This window comes from Glycine max, chromosome 5, assembly GCF_000004515.6.
Source record: "Glycine max cultivar Williams 82 chromosome 5, Glycine_max_v4.0, whole genome shotgun sequence".
Lineage (NCBI taxonomy): Eukaryota > Viridiplantae > Streptophyta > Magnoliopsida > Fabales > Fabaceae > Glycine > Glycine max.
Window position 1 is genome coordinate 1,997,941 of NC_038241.2, and position 16,119 is coordinate 2,014,059.

The 16,119-nt window shown below is 34.5% G+C and overlaps 3 protein-coding genes across 8 annotated transcripts; 2 read left to right on the top strand and 1 right to left on the bottom strand.

Moving 5' to 3' along the window:
* Positions 1-1,927: 1,927 nt before the first annotated feature.
* Positions 1,928-4,462, top strand: LOC102669916 (uncharacterized). Its single transcript, XM_006579456.4, has one exon. It carries the CDS (start codon positions 2,479-2,481, stop codon positions 4,186-4,188), a length of 1,710 nt encoding a protein of 569 aa, XP_006579519.1. The 5' UTR covers positions 1,928-2,478; the 3' UTR covers positions 4,189-4,462.
* Positions 4,463-8,544: 4,082 nt separating this feature from the next.
* Positions 8,545-13,459, top strand: LOC100781747 (shootin-1). Of its 6 annotated transcripts, XR_414158.4 has the most exons (9): positions 8,855-8,993; positions 9,200-9,320; positions 9,744-9,806; positions 10,217-10,319; positions 10,525-11,122; positions 12,049-12,178; positions 12,317-12,484; positions 12,594-12,701; positions 13,155-13,459. XR_414158.4 is itself a non-coding variant. In XM_006579457.4 (8 exons), the coding sequence occupies exons 2-8, from the start codon at positions 9,246-9,248 to the stop codon at positions 12,618-12,620; spliced, it is 1,164 nt and encodes a 387-aa protein (XP_006579520.1). In that variant the 5' UTR covers positions 8,855-8,993; positions 9,200-9,245; the 3' UTR covers positions 12,621-13,459. The 6 variants fall into 6 exon arrangements, 5 of the variants coding, with proteins under 5 accessions (XP_006579523.1, XP_006579520.1, XP_006579521.1 ...); XM_006579457.4 differs by having other exon boundaries at positions 12,594-13,459; XM_006579458.4 differs by having other exon boundaries at positions 9,747-9,806; positions 12,594-13,459.
* Positions 13,460-14,293: 834 nt separating this feature from the next.
* On the bottom strand, positions 14,294-15,434 carry LOC100807732 (photosystem I reaction center subunit III, chloroplastic). The gene is made up of 2 exons (XM_003524616.4): positions 14,563-15,434; positions 14,294-14,478 (listed from the first exon to the last, which is right to left on the bottom strand). The coding sequence occupies exon 1, from the start codon at positions 15,235-15,237 to the stop codon at positions 14,563-14,565; it is 675 nt and encodes a 224-aa protein (XP_003524664.1). The 5' UTR covers positions 15,238-15,434; the 3' UTR covers positions 14,294-14,478.
* Positions 15,435-16,119: the final 685 nt, after the last annotated feature.

Sequence of the window (16,119 nt, forward strand, 5' to 3'; positions counted from 1 at the left end):
TGTGAGTTTTAGTTGTTTTATTTTTAGGTCGATCTTAAATTGAATTAATTATGTATTTTAATCTTTGACTGTGCATATCCGTAGGAAATTATTTGGAAATGTTTATTCTTCATTTGTATTGAGAACTTCAGTGTTAACTGTTTAATTTCAAAAGTCTCACCATAAGATTTAAATTTATGCGATGTTTTAATGCCAGTAAATATATTTGACCTAGCTTTCACAGTTTTCACCTGCATTATGCATGGGTTCTCGGTTCTACTGTGACGTGTATGAATATAAAAATCTCAATTAACAGAAAGGAGAATATCTCATTTGATAAATTCCATCGGTAGCTGCAATTTATTACTGTGGGTGTGACTCATACTTGCGACATAGTAGAAAATAACGCATCACTTTTTCTTTTTCTTTCAGGGGGGTGGGGCTGGCGACATATCACAAATTCCATCTATAGAAAATATTTCAAATGACAACGACCCAAAATTTTAAGATTTTAATCATTTATGTGTAATGTCAATATTGGAGATTGATCCTCTATTAATTTTTTTTTCTCATACTCTATTTAAGAGTTTGCACGTATAATATAAAAAGAAAAGAAAAATCAGAAACAGAGAAACAGCCAGACCCAACATGTTCGCATTCAACTTAATTACTAGACCAAATAACTGAATAAGCATTGCTTTACTAATATAAACTCCACAGAAATTTTTTATTTACAATTTTTATCAATAAACTTAGTGGAAATGAGAGATCTCGTTAAAAATAATTACACAATTTTTAGACAAAGATGGATCATCGCTAACAAAACTTATGAATATTTTACATCATAGAAATTCAAAAAATACCTTTATTTCCAAGTGTTAAAAAACCAAAAGAAGGAAATTAAGTAAAAATTTATAGTTTCCTTGGATTACATCTATGATGCTATGATCCTTTTTCGCAACTGGGGTAAAAAAAAATGGCCAACTGACATACTGAGAAGGCATAATGGATAGGCAACACTCCCCCTCTAATGGGTAGGCCTAGAACTCCCAAGTTCTTATTCTCCAACCAATATACATTTTTAGAGTCCACAAGAGTACCTAACCAATATAAACAATTCCAGCCATGCCAAGAGAATTTAGCTGTATGCGTTGTGGCCCTTGGAGGAAATATGACATTTAAAATACTCTATATTATTATTATCGAGGATTCCAAAAGATATATTGAAAAAAAAGAAAGATAAAGAGGCAGAGATATCACGGTTATTCACACATTAATATACCATTTTCTAGTTGCATTACTTACTACTAATCATATGCTGAGCTGGTAGTAGTATCCGGGTAACACGATTTGGTGGTGGTATATCAAATTTTTTTATCCGTACAGATTAAATATAATATTGAGAAGATTTATAATAACTCACTTATCTAGTATATCACAATTAGTTCAACTATGTATGCAACAAAAAAAGAATAAAAGGGGAAAAAATGGTTAATATTTAAGACAAGGAGCAACCTCACCGAACCGACTAAGAAGAATAAGAACTTGAAAAATAAAAGAAACCCCACTTGAGAACGACCCACCCAATGTTTGGGGACTTTTAGTGGATTGACAAAATTACCCTGAAAACAGTGGGCATGGCAGCAGGCTTTGATTGGGATGTGAAGTGAAGCAACTGGATAGAGGGTAAGCATGGGCCCCACTTGAAATAAAAAAGCATTCAGTAATAGAAAGTCCAAAGAATAACGGCCGGAGAGTGGAACCTTTCACTTGAAGAGAGTGAGTGGAAGCAAATACAATAGCATTTCCTTATTAGTTTTAGTAGCTTCCTCAGCTATAGGGATGCTTACGTGGCCAAATCTTAACCCGTTGGATTAGGAGTGGCGTAGTATCCTCAGTTGAGTACACGTGCTGCTATCCTCCCTCTTTGCTTCCATGCATGGATTTCTCCTCCAAATATAGTCAAGTGGAGAGGAGAGAGAGAGAGCAAGAGAGAAAATCAACGCTCACTATAATTCTTTTTTTCTTCTCTCTTGCCTTGTTCATTCGCCATCATAGCACAACCACAACTCTTCTCCACCTATTCAAGTTTTTGATTTTTTTCTTTCTTCCAAACCCAACTACCCAATAAGCAACTTGTAGTAGTAACCAGAGACAACTTTGCTTTGCTTTGTTTACTTCACTACTCATTCTCTCTTCTTTTTTTCCTCTTTTTGTGCCTTAGATTTGGAGTTTTGTTGAAACTCATACAAGTGTGAAGTGTCCTTTCTTTTTCTTTTTCTCTCAGCAGTCAGTGCAAAAAGGTAGCATGGTGCAGCTTTTTCGCAGTTCCACCTCAATAATCTGATCTGGGTCTCGCTAGTTTTACTCTTCTTCTTCTTCTGATTCGCGTTACGAGATCGATGAATTCAGCATTCTTGGAAACTCTCTGATTCACCCTCCCAAAGAACAACAACCCTTTTGTTTTTCTCCTTCTTCTCTGATTCGTATCGAAATTCAATGGAAGGAGATCATCGAATTCATCAAGAATTGAAACACGCGTGCAAGTTCTGCGGCAAGTGCTTCCCTTGTGGCAGATCCTTGGGGGGTCACATGAGGTCTCATATAACCAACTTTTCATCTGAGATGAATGAAAAAGAAAAGCTTTCATCTTCACACAACAATGGTGGAGACAAGGATTCTGAAGCTGCTGCTGCAGCTAACACTGCTGGCTATGGTCTCAGAGAGAAACCCAAGAAGACTTGGAGAATCTCAGATTATTCAAGCGAAGACCCTTTGGTGTTTGACAAGTTCTGCAAAGAGTGTGGCAAAGGGTTCCAGTCTTGGAAGGCCTTGTTTGGCCACATGAAATGCCATTCTGAGAAAGAGAGAGTTTCCAACAGCTTGGAAGATCAAGATTCTTGGACTAATGCTAAGGTGGTTATGGATAGCCAATCTGATAACGAAGCAACTGCTCCGAATAAGAGAAGAAGGTCCAAGAGAAGAACAAGGTACACGGTGGTTGCTTCTTCTGCAGCAGCAGCAGCAGCAACAACAACTTCTTCTGTTGTATCTTTTGCCAATCCTTCTTCTTCTCTCTCTGAGGCTGAGCAAGAGCAAGAAGAGGTTGCTATGAGCTTGATGATGCTTAGTAGGGATGTGAGTCCTTGGAGTGGTCCTCATTCTGTTGCCGAGTCCTCTGACAATAACTCTGCTTATTTCGAAGCTCGATCTTCGGTTCGAACTAATTTGATCACCAAATTTGATCAAGCAAAACTGATCAAGCAAAGTGATAACAAGTGGGAGGTTGGCAATTCAGAAAATCCCAACTCAACCAGAGGTAAGAGTTCACAACTTTTGACGACTACTACTGCTACTACTATTACTACTGAGATTCCTGAAAATGGATTTAGAGTGAACAAAAATGGAGTTTCCAATAAAGGGTACGAAAAGGCCTACAAGTCTGAGCTTGAGTATGTATCGGCATTGGAGGATTCTGAAGGTGAACATAGGAGGAGCAGAAGAGTCAATGGAACAGAATCAGCTTTATCAAAGTCGGTTACAACTACTGGCAAAAAGTACAGCTCAATCAAGACAAAGTTTTCAGGTTCTGAATTGAAGTCAAATAAGAACTGGATGGACAAGGCTTCAGAAGCTGAATCTAGCAAGAACTCTAACAAGAGAGGCAAGTTTGAGTGTACCACTTGCAACAAAATTTTCCACTCATACCAAGCACTTGGAGGCCATAGAGCTAGCCACAAGAAGATCAAAGGATGCTTTGCTTCAAGGAATGAGAGCAGTGAGAACAGCATTGAAACTGATCTCTCTCCTGACCCAATAATAACTGAAAACAAGCTCATGAAGAACGGTGACAGTGAGTGTGTGGTGGAACATCAACATGGTGCTAGTTTTCATAATGAGGTGGAAACAGTTAATGAGTCCAAGAAGAGCAAGGGGCATGAGTGCCCAATTTGCCTCAAGGTTTTTCCATCTGGCCAAGCCTTGGGTGGCCATAAGAGATCTCATATGGTTGGTGGGTCTGAGAGTAGAAGCTTTCAAACAATTGTGCTTCAGGAACCAGTGGCAGAAATTAGGGACTTCCTTGATCTTAATCTTCCTGCTGCTACTGAGGAAGAAAGCAATAGCCATGCTGACTCTAACAGTAACAGACCCTGGTGGATAGTAGAAGACAACCACAAACAGGAGGCACTGGTAGGCCTTATCTCATAGCCAAAGGTGACATAGTTTATTGTTCCATCAGTGCTGCTGCAACTTCAGAGTGAAGATTCAAACTGTATAGAAATGTTTCTGCATTCATTCCATTCATTCTTTACAGGATATGTATCTTCTTCTTCCTCTTCAGGGTATTTCTGTTTTTGTTCAGATTTTTCAAGTAGTTCATAATATACTGTTCTCTTCCTTTTTTTGTTTTTTTAATTTTATTTTTCCGGATTCTATATGTTATTACTTTTTTGTTTATAGAATAATTTTCATTTCTTTCAAAGTTTAAGCTCACTATTTTGGTTCTCTTAGAAAGTCCAGGAATGAATTCTAACTGATGTGTGTGGTACTGTGCAACAGATTGGTACTGTTTGTTTTGACGCACTTCCCACCTTGCATTTTAGAAATGTACTTAATTATAAAATCATAAACTCCAAAGGTGACATGTTTGTGGGGTAATTATTTTTCTTTGCATCAAAGAAAAATGAATGAGGTGTTGAAAAATTAGGATAGGTACCCCAAGCCATTACACATGAAGGAATAGAAAGGTAGATTTTATAATACACATAAAGAAGACATGTGAGCACAAGGTGGTTGTTTTGTCACCTACCATAAAACCTGACCACCCATCCATCTATATGTTGTTTCCTTCTCTTTCTTGGCACACAAGTGGTATGCTAATAAATCCTTCTCACTAATCACTACGTACTCTCTCAGTAGCAAATATCATAATAATTCATCAAGATAGTGAGGGCGATGGCTGGACCACTACTATGTTACAAACTGAAATTGCAACGGCACAAACGACGCAAAGTGCACCTTACTATAAAATTCAACTCAGTGGTTAAACAACACTCTTCCACTTTTTTTTTTTTACATTTTGATCATAGAATTTATTAATAAAATGGGATTTAACCATTGTAAATCTTAGATCCTATGCTAGGATGAATTTAGCATAGGATGGGTGTAATATGCATGAATTGGCACCAATTGATATGGATTACCATTTGAAAGAAATGGAGCAATACATTTGTGCTTTTTAATGTGGCAACTTGAGATAGCGTTTGGTCACTTGCACTGTATGGAGGAAATCCTACGTTTAATCGGTTTTAGTAGTAGCTGGCAGCAGATGATTCTGTTACTGCTTTGTCGACTATTGCAACTGAAAGGAAGGCTATGCAATCTGAACAGTGCATATTTATTTTTTATAATCAGGAGGAGGTGTAATTCCCCTCCCCTCAGGTGAGCGAACAGTGCATATTTGGTTACTGGTTATAGCAATTTCGATGAAGTTGCTTAGGTGAGTTTCTTAAACTAAAAAAATGTTCTTCATTCTTATGTTAGAGCTAATCTAACTGGTAGATGAGTTGCTTAAATTTAACTACAGTTCTTTATATAAAGAACGATTGCTCATGAATAAAGAATTAATTTATTATTTAAAAAATAATATTTTAATGATAAACCAAAATTAAGTGCAAATAGAAAAAATGTAGATTTCTCAGAAATTACATTGTTGGATTAAAATGTGGGTGAATGGCTTAAATTTGATATGACAAAGTAGAACCCACTTTAAACTCAAGAACTTAAAAGTGGATTACTTAATAAATTTTGTCAGATCTGTCAAAAAAAAATCCTTAGAGATGCTCTTAGGAAGCTATTTTTCCCACAAGAATTCTGTTTTAAATTTGTATTTACTAATATAAAAAATGCACTCCACTTATATCTGTAAATGTATGCACTCTGGCATCAAAAGTTTTATATAAATTTACCTATATAAAATTTAATTTTTATATGTTTATTTTTTCCTATTAAAATGTTGGTTAAGAGTAGTATTAGCATTTAAAAATAGTATGGCATTTACCAAATAAAATTTAGTAAGGAGTTACAGTATTGTTGTTTATTTTAATGTTTCAAAGACTTCAAAAGGTAATTGGAGTTTTTTGCATAAAACATGCTTCAAAATTATATTCTTCTTATTTGACTTCTATAAAATGAATAAAAATAAAGTAAGTAATCTCAACTATTTTATACAAAAATTAATGGTTAAAATTCCAATACATTCATGATTTATTATTATGCATGTGCACGTACTTAACATCTATCGTTATTTTTTTTCATCTATGACTAAGATTACTTGTTTTATTTTCTCCTTGTAAGAGTTAAATCTTTACTTTTCAGCTTAGCAATAATTAACTAGTTCCATTGAAATTTTATTTACGATTTTATTAATCATCACCCTTGCAAAAATGGTTGAAGAGTAATATAAAGAAAACTATGATTTTAAAATCCAAAAAGATTTGTTTATAACATTAAATATTATATTTTCAATATTTTTTCCAATTTTTAAGCAATATATAAATAATTATCATTTAAGGTTTTACACATAGACTAAGGCCATTAAATATTCTCAATTTTAATAGAAAATGAGTTATTTAATGATATCTTTCTCTCATTTTGTTATTAGTGTTCTCGCATTCCACTAAATGAAGATATTATTCACAAGAATAAAGTTGAACACAATTAATTAATATTTTTTATTTTTTAAATAATTTGTAACGAATCAAAATCTGTAAAGCGAATTATTTTGAAAATGAGGGGAAAATATCTGAAGAAAGTTAACTTTCACAAAGTACCTCTATTTATAATTGCTAATTCATTTTTCCTAATTATATATTTTTATTATCTCTTGCTATAGTTTATGTGGTATGTTCGTGCTGACATAAACATAACTAAGACGATTAAATTTTAACTTAATGAAAATCAAGAGTCTGAATGAAAGTTTGACAAGAAACTTATACTGTTTTAGTATTAAATTCTTTTATCCACGAAGCAGCCTTACATCATACCCAAATTGGCCTGCGGGGAAAAATTAAAAAGAAATTTGAAAATAAAAAAGATAAAAATCTGTTTTGGATCGAAAATGGCTAAAATACTTGGCAGCCCGTCAACTTAGTTTATAGAGTCAATGGGATTCGTTTGGAAGTTTGATTCCAATAAATATCATTAGTGGGTAATATTTAATAATATCATTACGATTTAAATAGTTCTAGTCATAAAAATGGAGGTTAAGATCATATGCACTCTTAATCACAGTGTGCCCCATGAGGTATAAATTGAACATGTGGCTATATATTAGCTTGTGGTTGGTGTCGAGAAATAAACAACAAATGATTAGTTCAGCTTTTATTGGATCTTGAGTTTTCCATTTCTATTAATTTATAAAGGTTCAGTTATTGAGGTCAGAAAAATTGAGAGAGAGAGAGAGAGGTCTGTGCTAAAACTCAAGGAACTGCAATGTTGATTAAAAATATATATTTTAGCTTGCTTGAATGCTGTTTTATTATCCTGAGTAGTTTATTATCCATATTACAGAAAACTCACCCGAAAAAACAAAAATAGGTACTACAGAAAACTGATATTCTTGTATAGCACTTACACTTATATGTAGAGAATTTTTTATGTAGAAGAATTTGTCTTTCCTTTGTTGTACCTTGTTAAATCATTAAAGTAGCTTATGTAATTGTTTGCTGTAACTTGTAATGCCATTTCCAAAACAAGTTTGGCAAAAACAAACCTGGCTTGTTGAAAATGTAGCTGATGAATGCCATAGCTACCTTCTGGTCAATGTTTTGCATGACATCATATCCACACCTAACAGAGATCACAACAAAACTTCACATTGTGATTTCCCACTCTGATCAGGTACTTATAAATTAAGTATGATTTATTAGTTCATGGACATGGTAATGCCATGCATGCACGGAAGTCCTTCTATTTGTACCACTCTTGCCTTTTTTTTTAATGGACTCACTTTTTTTCTATTTGTACCACTCTTGCCTTTTTTTTTAAATGGACTCACTTTTCAGTTCTTAGAATTCTCAATCTAAGCTTCATTGCTTTCGTTTCCTTTCCATTCTAATGCAGGAAATTAACAATATTTCCTTGTTTTTCATTAAGTGGAAAGCAAAGGTGATTTCAGTTATGATGGTTTTTTTAGTTACTCAAATTCATTTCAGATATTTTATTTCCAACATATATCTTAATCTAATTTCTGAAATTCAAAGTACGTGGCAAATGGTTATTATATCTAATAAATGGTTGGGAGATATAATTAATTATCCATTGAATTTAAAATTCAATCAATGAATAAAGCTTTCCCATTTTCTTCTAAAAAAAACCTTTCCCATTTTTTTAAATTAATAGTAATGCTTATTACCATGTGAGTCCCATTTTCAAGAATTTATGATCTTTTGTCCAGCTCCATCACATTACACTATTTCCGAGTGGAGGAAACTTTCAGCTAAAAAGAAAAGCAAAATGCAACCAAGTCAAGACTTACTACATGCATAGCTTAAACCAGATTTAATTCAGGCCCAGGCTGTAGATTTTTGTAATTTCCAGCACGAATTCAATATTTTTGGGGTACTATTTAGGTTGGAGTGGGGTTAAGAAATTGGAACGTACGTGAGAGTGTTTTGTATTAATTGGCTTTTTTTTTTTTTCAAATCTCGAACAGATTTATGTATTTAAATTTATGTTTCAATTCTAGACTTATTTATGGACGCACGGTCCAAATTTAGTTATTATAAATATATATAATAACTATGATATAAGTTATTTATTGTAAATTTAAAATATAATTTATATATAGAACTAAATATTGATCCTCGGCACATAATATTAAAATAATAGCTATTTATTTATTTATAATCCATCAATCCACAAGTGAGACGGAAATGCAACTCGGAGGCGCGGCAAGGAAGGTCTACCACCGGCATTGCTTTTCCGATCAGTTTTAAGCTCCCCACTTTCTGGTAATTACTCCAATTTCCATTTCATTACTCGCATACTCTTCCCATTAATTCCTCTAGTAACCTCCGTTTAAAAGTGTGAGCGCTCTCGGTTTTTTTATTCTCTGTTTAGGAAATTTTGACATGGTTTTGCAAATTGGTTATGCTTTCTCTCTCTACTGTTATAAAATTTTAACATGGTTTATCTTCTGCTAATTAAAATTAATCAGGTACCTTTCTTCGTCCTATGCGTATGTGTCTAATTTGCTTACATAAATGTCAAATAGCTGCAGAAGTGATCATCTTACTCCCTTAAACGGGGAGGAACTTAGTACAAGGCGTAGGAGAGAGGTACTCTCTTTTTTAAAACCTAACTATTTCTTGGCTGAATTCCTAATTTTTTATATAACCAAGTATTATATCTATATCAATGGAGGAGTGCTAGCGACACTCTGTTTATGATATTCTCTCTATGATTGGTTAGAATTTATTGAAAATCACCAATTTTGATAAGTTTTCTTTCTCATTTAATATAAATCAGGAGAGAGAAACATTAATTGAGAAATAAAACCTACCAAAATTAATGATTTTTAATAAATTCTAACCAATCATCACAGGAAGAGTATCCAAAAGAGAGTGTTGCTGGCACTCCTCATATCAATGTTGTAAGCTTTTTCAAATATTGATTGGTTTTTCCATGCTGTTTGCGAGTGAAGTTTATGTATCCTCTTCTTGTTTTTTATATTCAATATACTTTTTGTCTATGATTTGCAGCAGCATAGAAAAGAGAAGGACGTTTTACAAAGTTCTCAATCCCAAAGCATTCAACCAATCCAGGTCTGTTAGGTGCTAGGTTGTTGCAGCTAATTTGACAGTGGTGATATGAGGTTGTAAATTGTAATATTTGTTGATTCAACATAGAGAACTTCACCTCAAATTTTAATGCACGAACTCTTCCTGCTGAACTTCAATTTCAAAATAAAGCATGCTTTAATATTTACATCCCTCAGATAGACATTGGTTAAAGTTAAATAGGGAGGAAAAGAAAAAGACATGGTAAAGGAATGATTGAGTGAAGTTGAACATTGCATTGGTTCCTTTGGATGTAGTTCGTAAAATCTTGCCATACTTGCGATGGTAGATACACACATTAAATGAGTAAATGAGCAAATGAATAAAATGTTTGAAAATTTGAGTTTAATTAGCAAACACCTGATGGCTGATACAAAACCTGATTTATGATGCAGATGCTAGAACAATGTGAGAAGTCAAAATCAGAAGCTCATGCAGAAGATAAGAAACACATTCAGAGGTTGGAAAAAGAGCTTCTGAACTGTTCTCAAGAAATAGGTAGTTTTTTTCATGGCATACATGTGAACTTTCTTGGATAAACAACTTTGTTAACAATGGAAAATGGTTGTAAATGGAAGAGTAGTTATTCTTTTCCCCCTTCTTACATGTCTTTTTGATCTCAAAATTACTTTGTAATAGTTGTAATGCTGCACTAGGTTTTTAGCACTCTTTAACTGGCTTAATTTGTTTGTACTTTATACAGATTATCTTCAGGATCAACTCAGTGCAAGGAATGCAGAGGTGAACTATCTGGAAGAGCATATTCACAACCTTGAATTGAAATTAGAGGGGATGGAAGATTTACAAGAGGAGGTTTTCAGATTAAGGGAGGAGCTGAAAAGATCTGAGTCAAAGCAATTTTCCTTGATCCAGGAACTAGATACTAAAGAAAAAGAATTAGAGAAGTCAGCTTTGTCCATAGAGAAACTAGAGGAATCATTTTCATCCATAACATTAGAGTCTCAGTTTGAAGTAGAGAGCATGAAGCTTGATATGATGGTCTTGGAACAGAGTCTTTTCGAGGCCAAGAAAATCCAGGATGAAACTCTAGATGAAAATAATAGAATGAGTAGATCAATTGAGGAGCTCCAGGTAGCATTGCAGGATGCCCAAAAAATTATCATCACTCTAAATGAAGAAATTAGGGAACTTGAAGAGAAGCTTGATACTGCCAACCAAAACTCTAGAATTTCTTCTCAAAAGGATGAATACTGGCTGGAAAACAAGGACAGATCACAACTCGAGACTCAATCTTCCTTGAATGTGCGAGGCAACAACTCTACCATGCAGGAGGACATAAGGTACCTATTTTGAAGTTTTATTTAGATGCTTGACTAATTATTTTTTAAATGTGGCCACTTACGTATTTTTCTTAATTGTGTATAGTTGCTGAAGGATGAGGATGTTTCATTGTGATTTGCTGTTATCTCTCTTTCTCTCATATCTAACTGGGCCTGACCTTCAATTTGATAGTTTCGTATTACTCTTCAAGTTAATAAAACAGAAATGGAGGTTTATTAATTTAGTTTTTTTTTCCTTCTTTTTTTTCATAACAAGTTTCCATTTTTACTTAATAATGAAACAAACAGAGCTGCTTTCATAAAGTCTTAAACAATATTAATATGATCATCAGTAGTAACTGCATGTGGGACTCTAATAATGTAAGAGCTATTAAGTATACTTAATTACACCTCTTGGTATTTTGAATTTATATAATTCCAACGTGGATGGGATGCATTATAAAAATTAAAGAAATGAGTAAACCCTTTACTATTTTATCATTTTATGTAAGTTGAATTATGATCCTTTTGGCTCCTTATTCTGAATGATGACTGTGTGGTCCTTAATCATATTTTTAATGCAACGTTTCACAGCCTACATGCATATTAAAAGAAATTAAACATGTCTATCTGGATAGTTATGTATGGGGAAAGATAAGATTATGTTTCTTCTGTAATTGTTGGTGATGCTGATAACCTAGGTGTCCAATTATTTCTCCTTTTTATAATGTTATGATTGAAGTATATTGATAAGCACCTGAGCACTTGGGAAAATCTCCCTTAAAGTCAAGGGGGTAGAAGTTAGAATCAAGCCACTTAACTGACTTAAGTACTCCACCGAGCATCCCATACTATTTGATGTGAGACTTAGGCATCCCATAATACTCAAGTCCCTATCATATACTTTCACTAAACTTTCTGGTAATATTTGCTTAATATTTCCTCAGCACTTATGAAGTATGTGGTCCACATGTTGGAAGATTGGCAATGATCTTAGATCCAGCTGCAGATTTAAAAGGGAAGATGGAGATGTCACAACAGATCCAAGAATATGAATGTCTTATCAAGAAACTTAAGGTACGGCCATCCTTCTAAGCTTAATCATTGAAGTGGTCTATGTGAATTTGTTAATGAGACTTTGTGTATCATAACTACACCATTCAAATAATTTTTTTAGCTTTGAGATTTATATGGTATTTTGACCTCCTCTACTAGGAAGAATTAAGAGAGGAAAAGTTGAAGGCAAAAGAAGAAGCAGAGGACTTAGTTCAGGAAATGGCAGAGCTAAGATACCAATTTACCGGTTCCCTAGAGGAAGAATGTAAGCGCCGTGCTTGCTTTGAACATGCATCCTTGCAAAGAATTGCCGAGTTAGAGGCTCAGGTATGGCTTTAAAAGTTAAAAATCTCTCTTTTTTTCTCTTTTTTTTTATCCTTTATAGTTCATTCGAAATGCAACTTACTTACTTTTTCCTCTTTTGTTTATATTCCAGCTTAAAAGAGAGCATAAAAACCCGTAATTGATGTCAGGCATCTCCATGAAACAGAGGCCGGCACTGTTCTAAGTTGTTCAGGTTCAGCAGTAGAGAATGACCTCAAAGGTTTGTATTGATGTATCTCAAAAAGTTGCCCTCTCAGCAGTTTGCTACATACTTATGTCATTACAGTGGAACTTCAAATTCAAAATGTCTGTTGGATTGACATCAGAGTCCTTTATCTCTTGTATCTCTAACCTTTGACCCGATTCCCTTGGGCACTGAAGAGAGAGTTTTGTGTAGTTCTCAGGCCTTATAGCACATAGTACACAGTACCAGAAATCAGTTGAGGAAAAGTTTTAATGTCTAGTTTTAGGGAGGAAATGAAATAATGGAAATTTGTAATGGGTAGAAGTACAGAAAATGTTCCTTCCCTTTGTTTTGAGTAGTTAAAAATTGGAGTTTGCTTCATTCCAGTTTCTACAACATTTATGTACTACCAATCTTCCTCTTTCCTTTCTGACTCTCAAGTGTTTCACAAAATCACTTCCACTAATTTGATTTGCCATTGCTTCTCAGGGTTCATAGATCCTGGCAAGAAAATTGTTATATCCTGGACAACAACATTGTCTCCCACGTCTTCTTATGCCTTCTATTGAGTATGAAAGAATCAAAGTGGGTAGGATAGTAGAACAGGAACGACTTAACCGAAGTGGCTAAGGATGTCTGGAGATATTTTCTTTTTTTCCTTTGTGTTTTTTGAGGGCAGGGAGGGGTGGGGAGAGGATTGGAATTGTACATGGTCGACCTATGAATGTAAAGTGTACACTTTACCGGATTGGATTATTTTTTTTAGGCCTAAATATTTTTTTTTGTTCGTGTAATTTTAACGTTTTTTTTATTTTCATTCATGCAAAAAAAAATTGTTAATCTTTATAAAATGTATTTTAGTTTTTGTCCTTAAAGTATTGTAGATAACACTTTGAATATTAAAATAAAATATTTTAAATAGTAAAAAAAAACTCTATCTAAATTGTTTCACGGATGAAAAATAAAATAAATATATTTTATAAAGACTAAAGCCAAAATAATTTTTATAAGGGCAAAAATGGAAAATACACTGAATTGAAAGGATGAAAAAAGTATTTTTAAGTTTTAAAATGAATGATTCTTGACAAACAGGCTTTGGAATCACTTGTGTTTTAATCATTCTTTCAAGTTCTTGATGAAAGTGAGTGATTATTTTTAAAAAAAAGCAAATACATGTAAAAAAAAAAAAAAGATTACTTTCAGCAAGATTTTCCTACTTTTTACACCATAGTTTTACTTTTTTTTCTCTAATGTCGTTAGAGGTTGATCCAAAGGGGATAATTTTCTCCTTCAACCGAACTATGCACATCTCGAAAATGGAGGGGCAGTGTTTATTGAGCTTAATAAAAATAGAAAAATTGGTGACTCAGTGAGTCCATGTTGTCACAAAAATAGTCGTAAAAATAAAATGATATGATATTCACAGTAAATTAAATTAAATCTAAAACAAACAGCACAATGTCTTAAATAAACTTGCATAATATTTACATGCATGTAACTATACGAGGAAAAACATTAGCAACACGTTTTTTAAACACATTTTTTATGGGTTGAACTTAGTATTTGATGAATTTCTTTCTTAATTTTATAGTTTTGAATTAACAATAGAGCATGTGTTTGAGAGAGTGTAGCAAGAACTCTTCTTACATTAATTGAATTGGAAGATGAGGTTGATTGTGGTTCACATGCATTAGATTACATCATATCATGTACCATTTATAAAAAAAGTAATTACAAAAAGAGCGCGTAAAGATCCCATCCACATACAAATTCTCCAGGCTTTCCTCCAATGTAGCCATCCACCCTCTCTTATCTGAGATCAAACAAAGCAAAGTGAATAAAAATATAAAAATTTAGATATTTGAAAAGTGTAAAAGAGTGAATGGAGGAGCAGGACCTAGACATCCTTGGCAATGAGGTCGCCGTTGATGAGTTCTCTGTAGGCAGCAACGGGCCAGCTGAAACCCCTGAAGAGCAAGCGAGAAGCCAGAGGAACATCGATGATGATCTCCTTCATGGTGGGTTTCTTCTCGTCCCTGATCGCAATCAGGTAGCTCCGACCCACCCAGCCGATCCATCCCGAGATGTACAGGAATAGTATTCCGGGTGTGATGAACTCACCCCAGTGCCTCTGGTCTCCGCTCACGATCAGGTGCGGCAACCCATCGCCGCCGCACAGCAACCCCTGCTTCGCGTAGTTGTCGAACCTCCTCTTCGTCTTCTCCACGCTCGCCTTAATGGCCAGTGCGGGGGCGCTGCCCGCCTCGTAGAGCTTCAGCGACGACTCCAGCTTCTTTATCGACTGCTTCTCACGCTTCGCGAACTGCTTCGACTCCTTGCATGGGGTGAGCCCCGAGATGTCGGCGCCGGCGGGGAGAGGGGCGGAGAGGAGGATGGAGGAGAGGGCCAGCGCGGCGGAGAACGCCTTCAGGTCGGAGGACACGTTGTTGTTGTTGTTGTTGTTGGTGGTGCTGCAGACGATGGTGGTTGTGGCGGCGGACCTTAGCTTTGGGCTTAGTTTGGGGCGGAGGGCGGCGGGCTTGGAGAGGTTGGAGGGAATGGTGAGAGACATTGTTGGATGCGAGGGGTGTGTGAGATGGGAGTGTGGGGGTGAGAAGAGAAGGGAAGGTTTTTAGATTCAGTGAGGAGGAGATTGAAGATTGGTGGTGGTTAACTATAAGGGGATTCTTGATAAGGTGAGGGGAGTGAAGAAGCTGAGTTGGATTATCCTTATTGGTTCTGCCTCTGTTGGATTATCCTTCTTTCTTTGCCTTGGATAAGAGATGCCCTACCCCATCATATAACACACCTTTTAAAAATACTTTATTATTAATTTTAATTTATTACAAATCACAATTTTGTGCCAACATTTTTTTTTTATATAAATTTTAATCAGCAGTAAAGAATATGTTAAACATATATTTAGTTTGTTATAACGGAACCTTAGGTCATTAATTACTGTGTGATGTTACAGTTGGAAATTATGTTAATATTCCATTTTAAAATTTGTTGAAACTTGGACATGATAAAAATGTACAATTCTATAACTCGTTCTTCTGAAAGAAATTATTCATTTTTAGAAGTTCTTTATCAAAAAGAATATCTGCGGCTATCCTTTTAAGTAAGTTTAATCACCATTTTCCCCCTCACATTTCATCTTTGATTTACCGTTAGTATAAGTACGAAATTTGTATGGACTTTGTGATTGCTCTTGTCTTCTGCAGCAGTCAGCAACTTTGGCGCACAGGTTTGGTAAGAAATAAGTTTGGAAAGTAACTATATTAATATGCTCAAAGCTGAGAGACATATCTGTATATTGTGTTTGAAAAGAGAATTTTAATTAAAAAAATATTTTATTAGAGAATTTAAAATTTATTGTTCAGATGTTTTTGTATGAAGAATTAAAATTTTAAACAATTAAAAATGTGAAATTTTAAATTTTTTTTAAAAATGT

Excerpts from the sequence above, each read along its gene's own strand:
- LOC102669916 (XM_006579456.4), top strand. The coding sequence starts at position 2,479 with ATGGAAGGAGATCATCGAATTCATCAAGAATTGAAACACGCGTGCAAG.
- LOC100781747 (XM_006579457.4), top strand. The coding sequence starts at position 9,246 with ATGTCAAATAGCTGCAGAAGTGATCATCTTACTCCCTTAAACGGGGAG. Across the intron at positions 10,320-10,524 it reads GAACTGTTCTCAAGAAATAG|ATTATCTTCAGGATCAACTC; the intron begins GTAGTTTTTTTC and ends TACTTTATACAG. Across the intron at positions 11,123-12,048 it reads ACCATGCAGGAGGACATAAG|CACTTATGAAGTATGTGGTC; the intron begins GTACCTATTTTG and ends ATATTTCCTCAG.
- LOC100807732 (XM_003524616.4), bottom strand. The coding sequence starts at position 15,237 with ATGTCTCTCACCATTCCCTCCAACCTCTCCAAGCCCGCCGCCCTCCGC.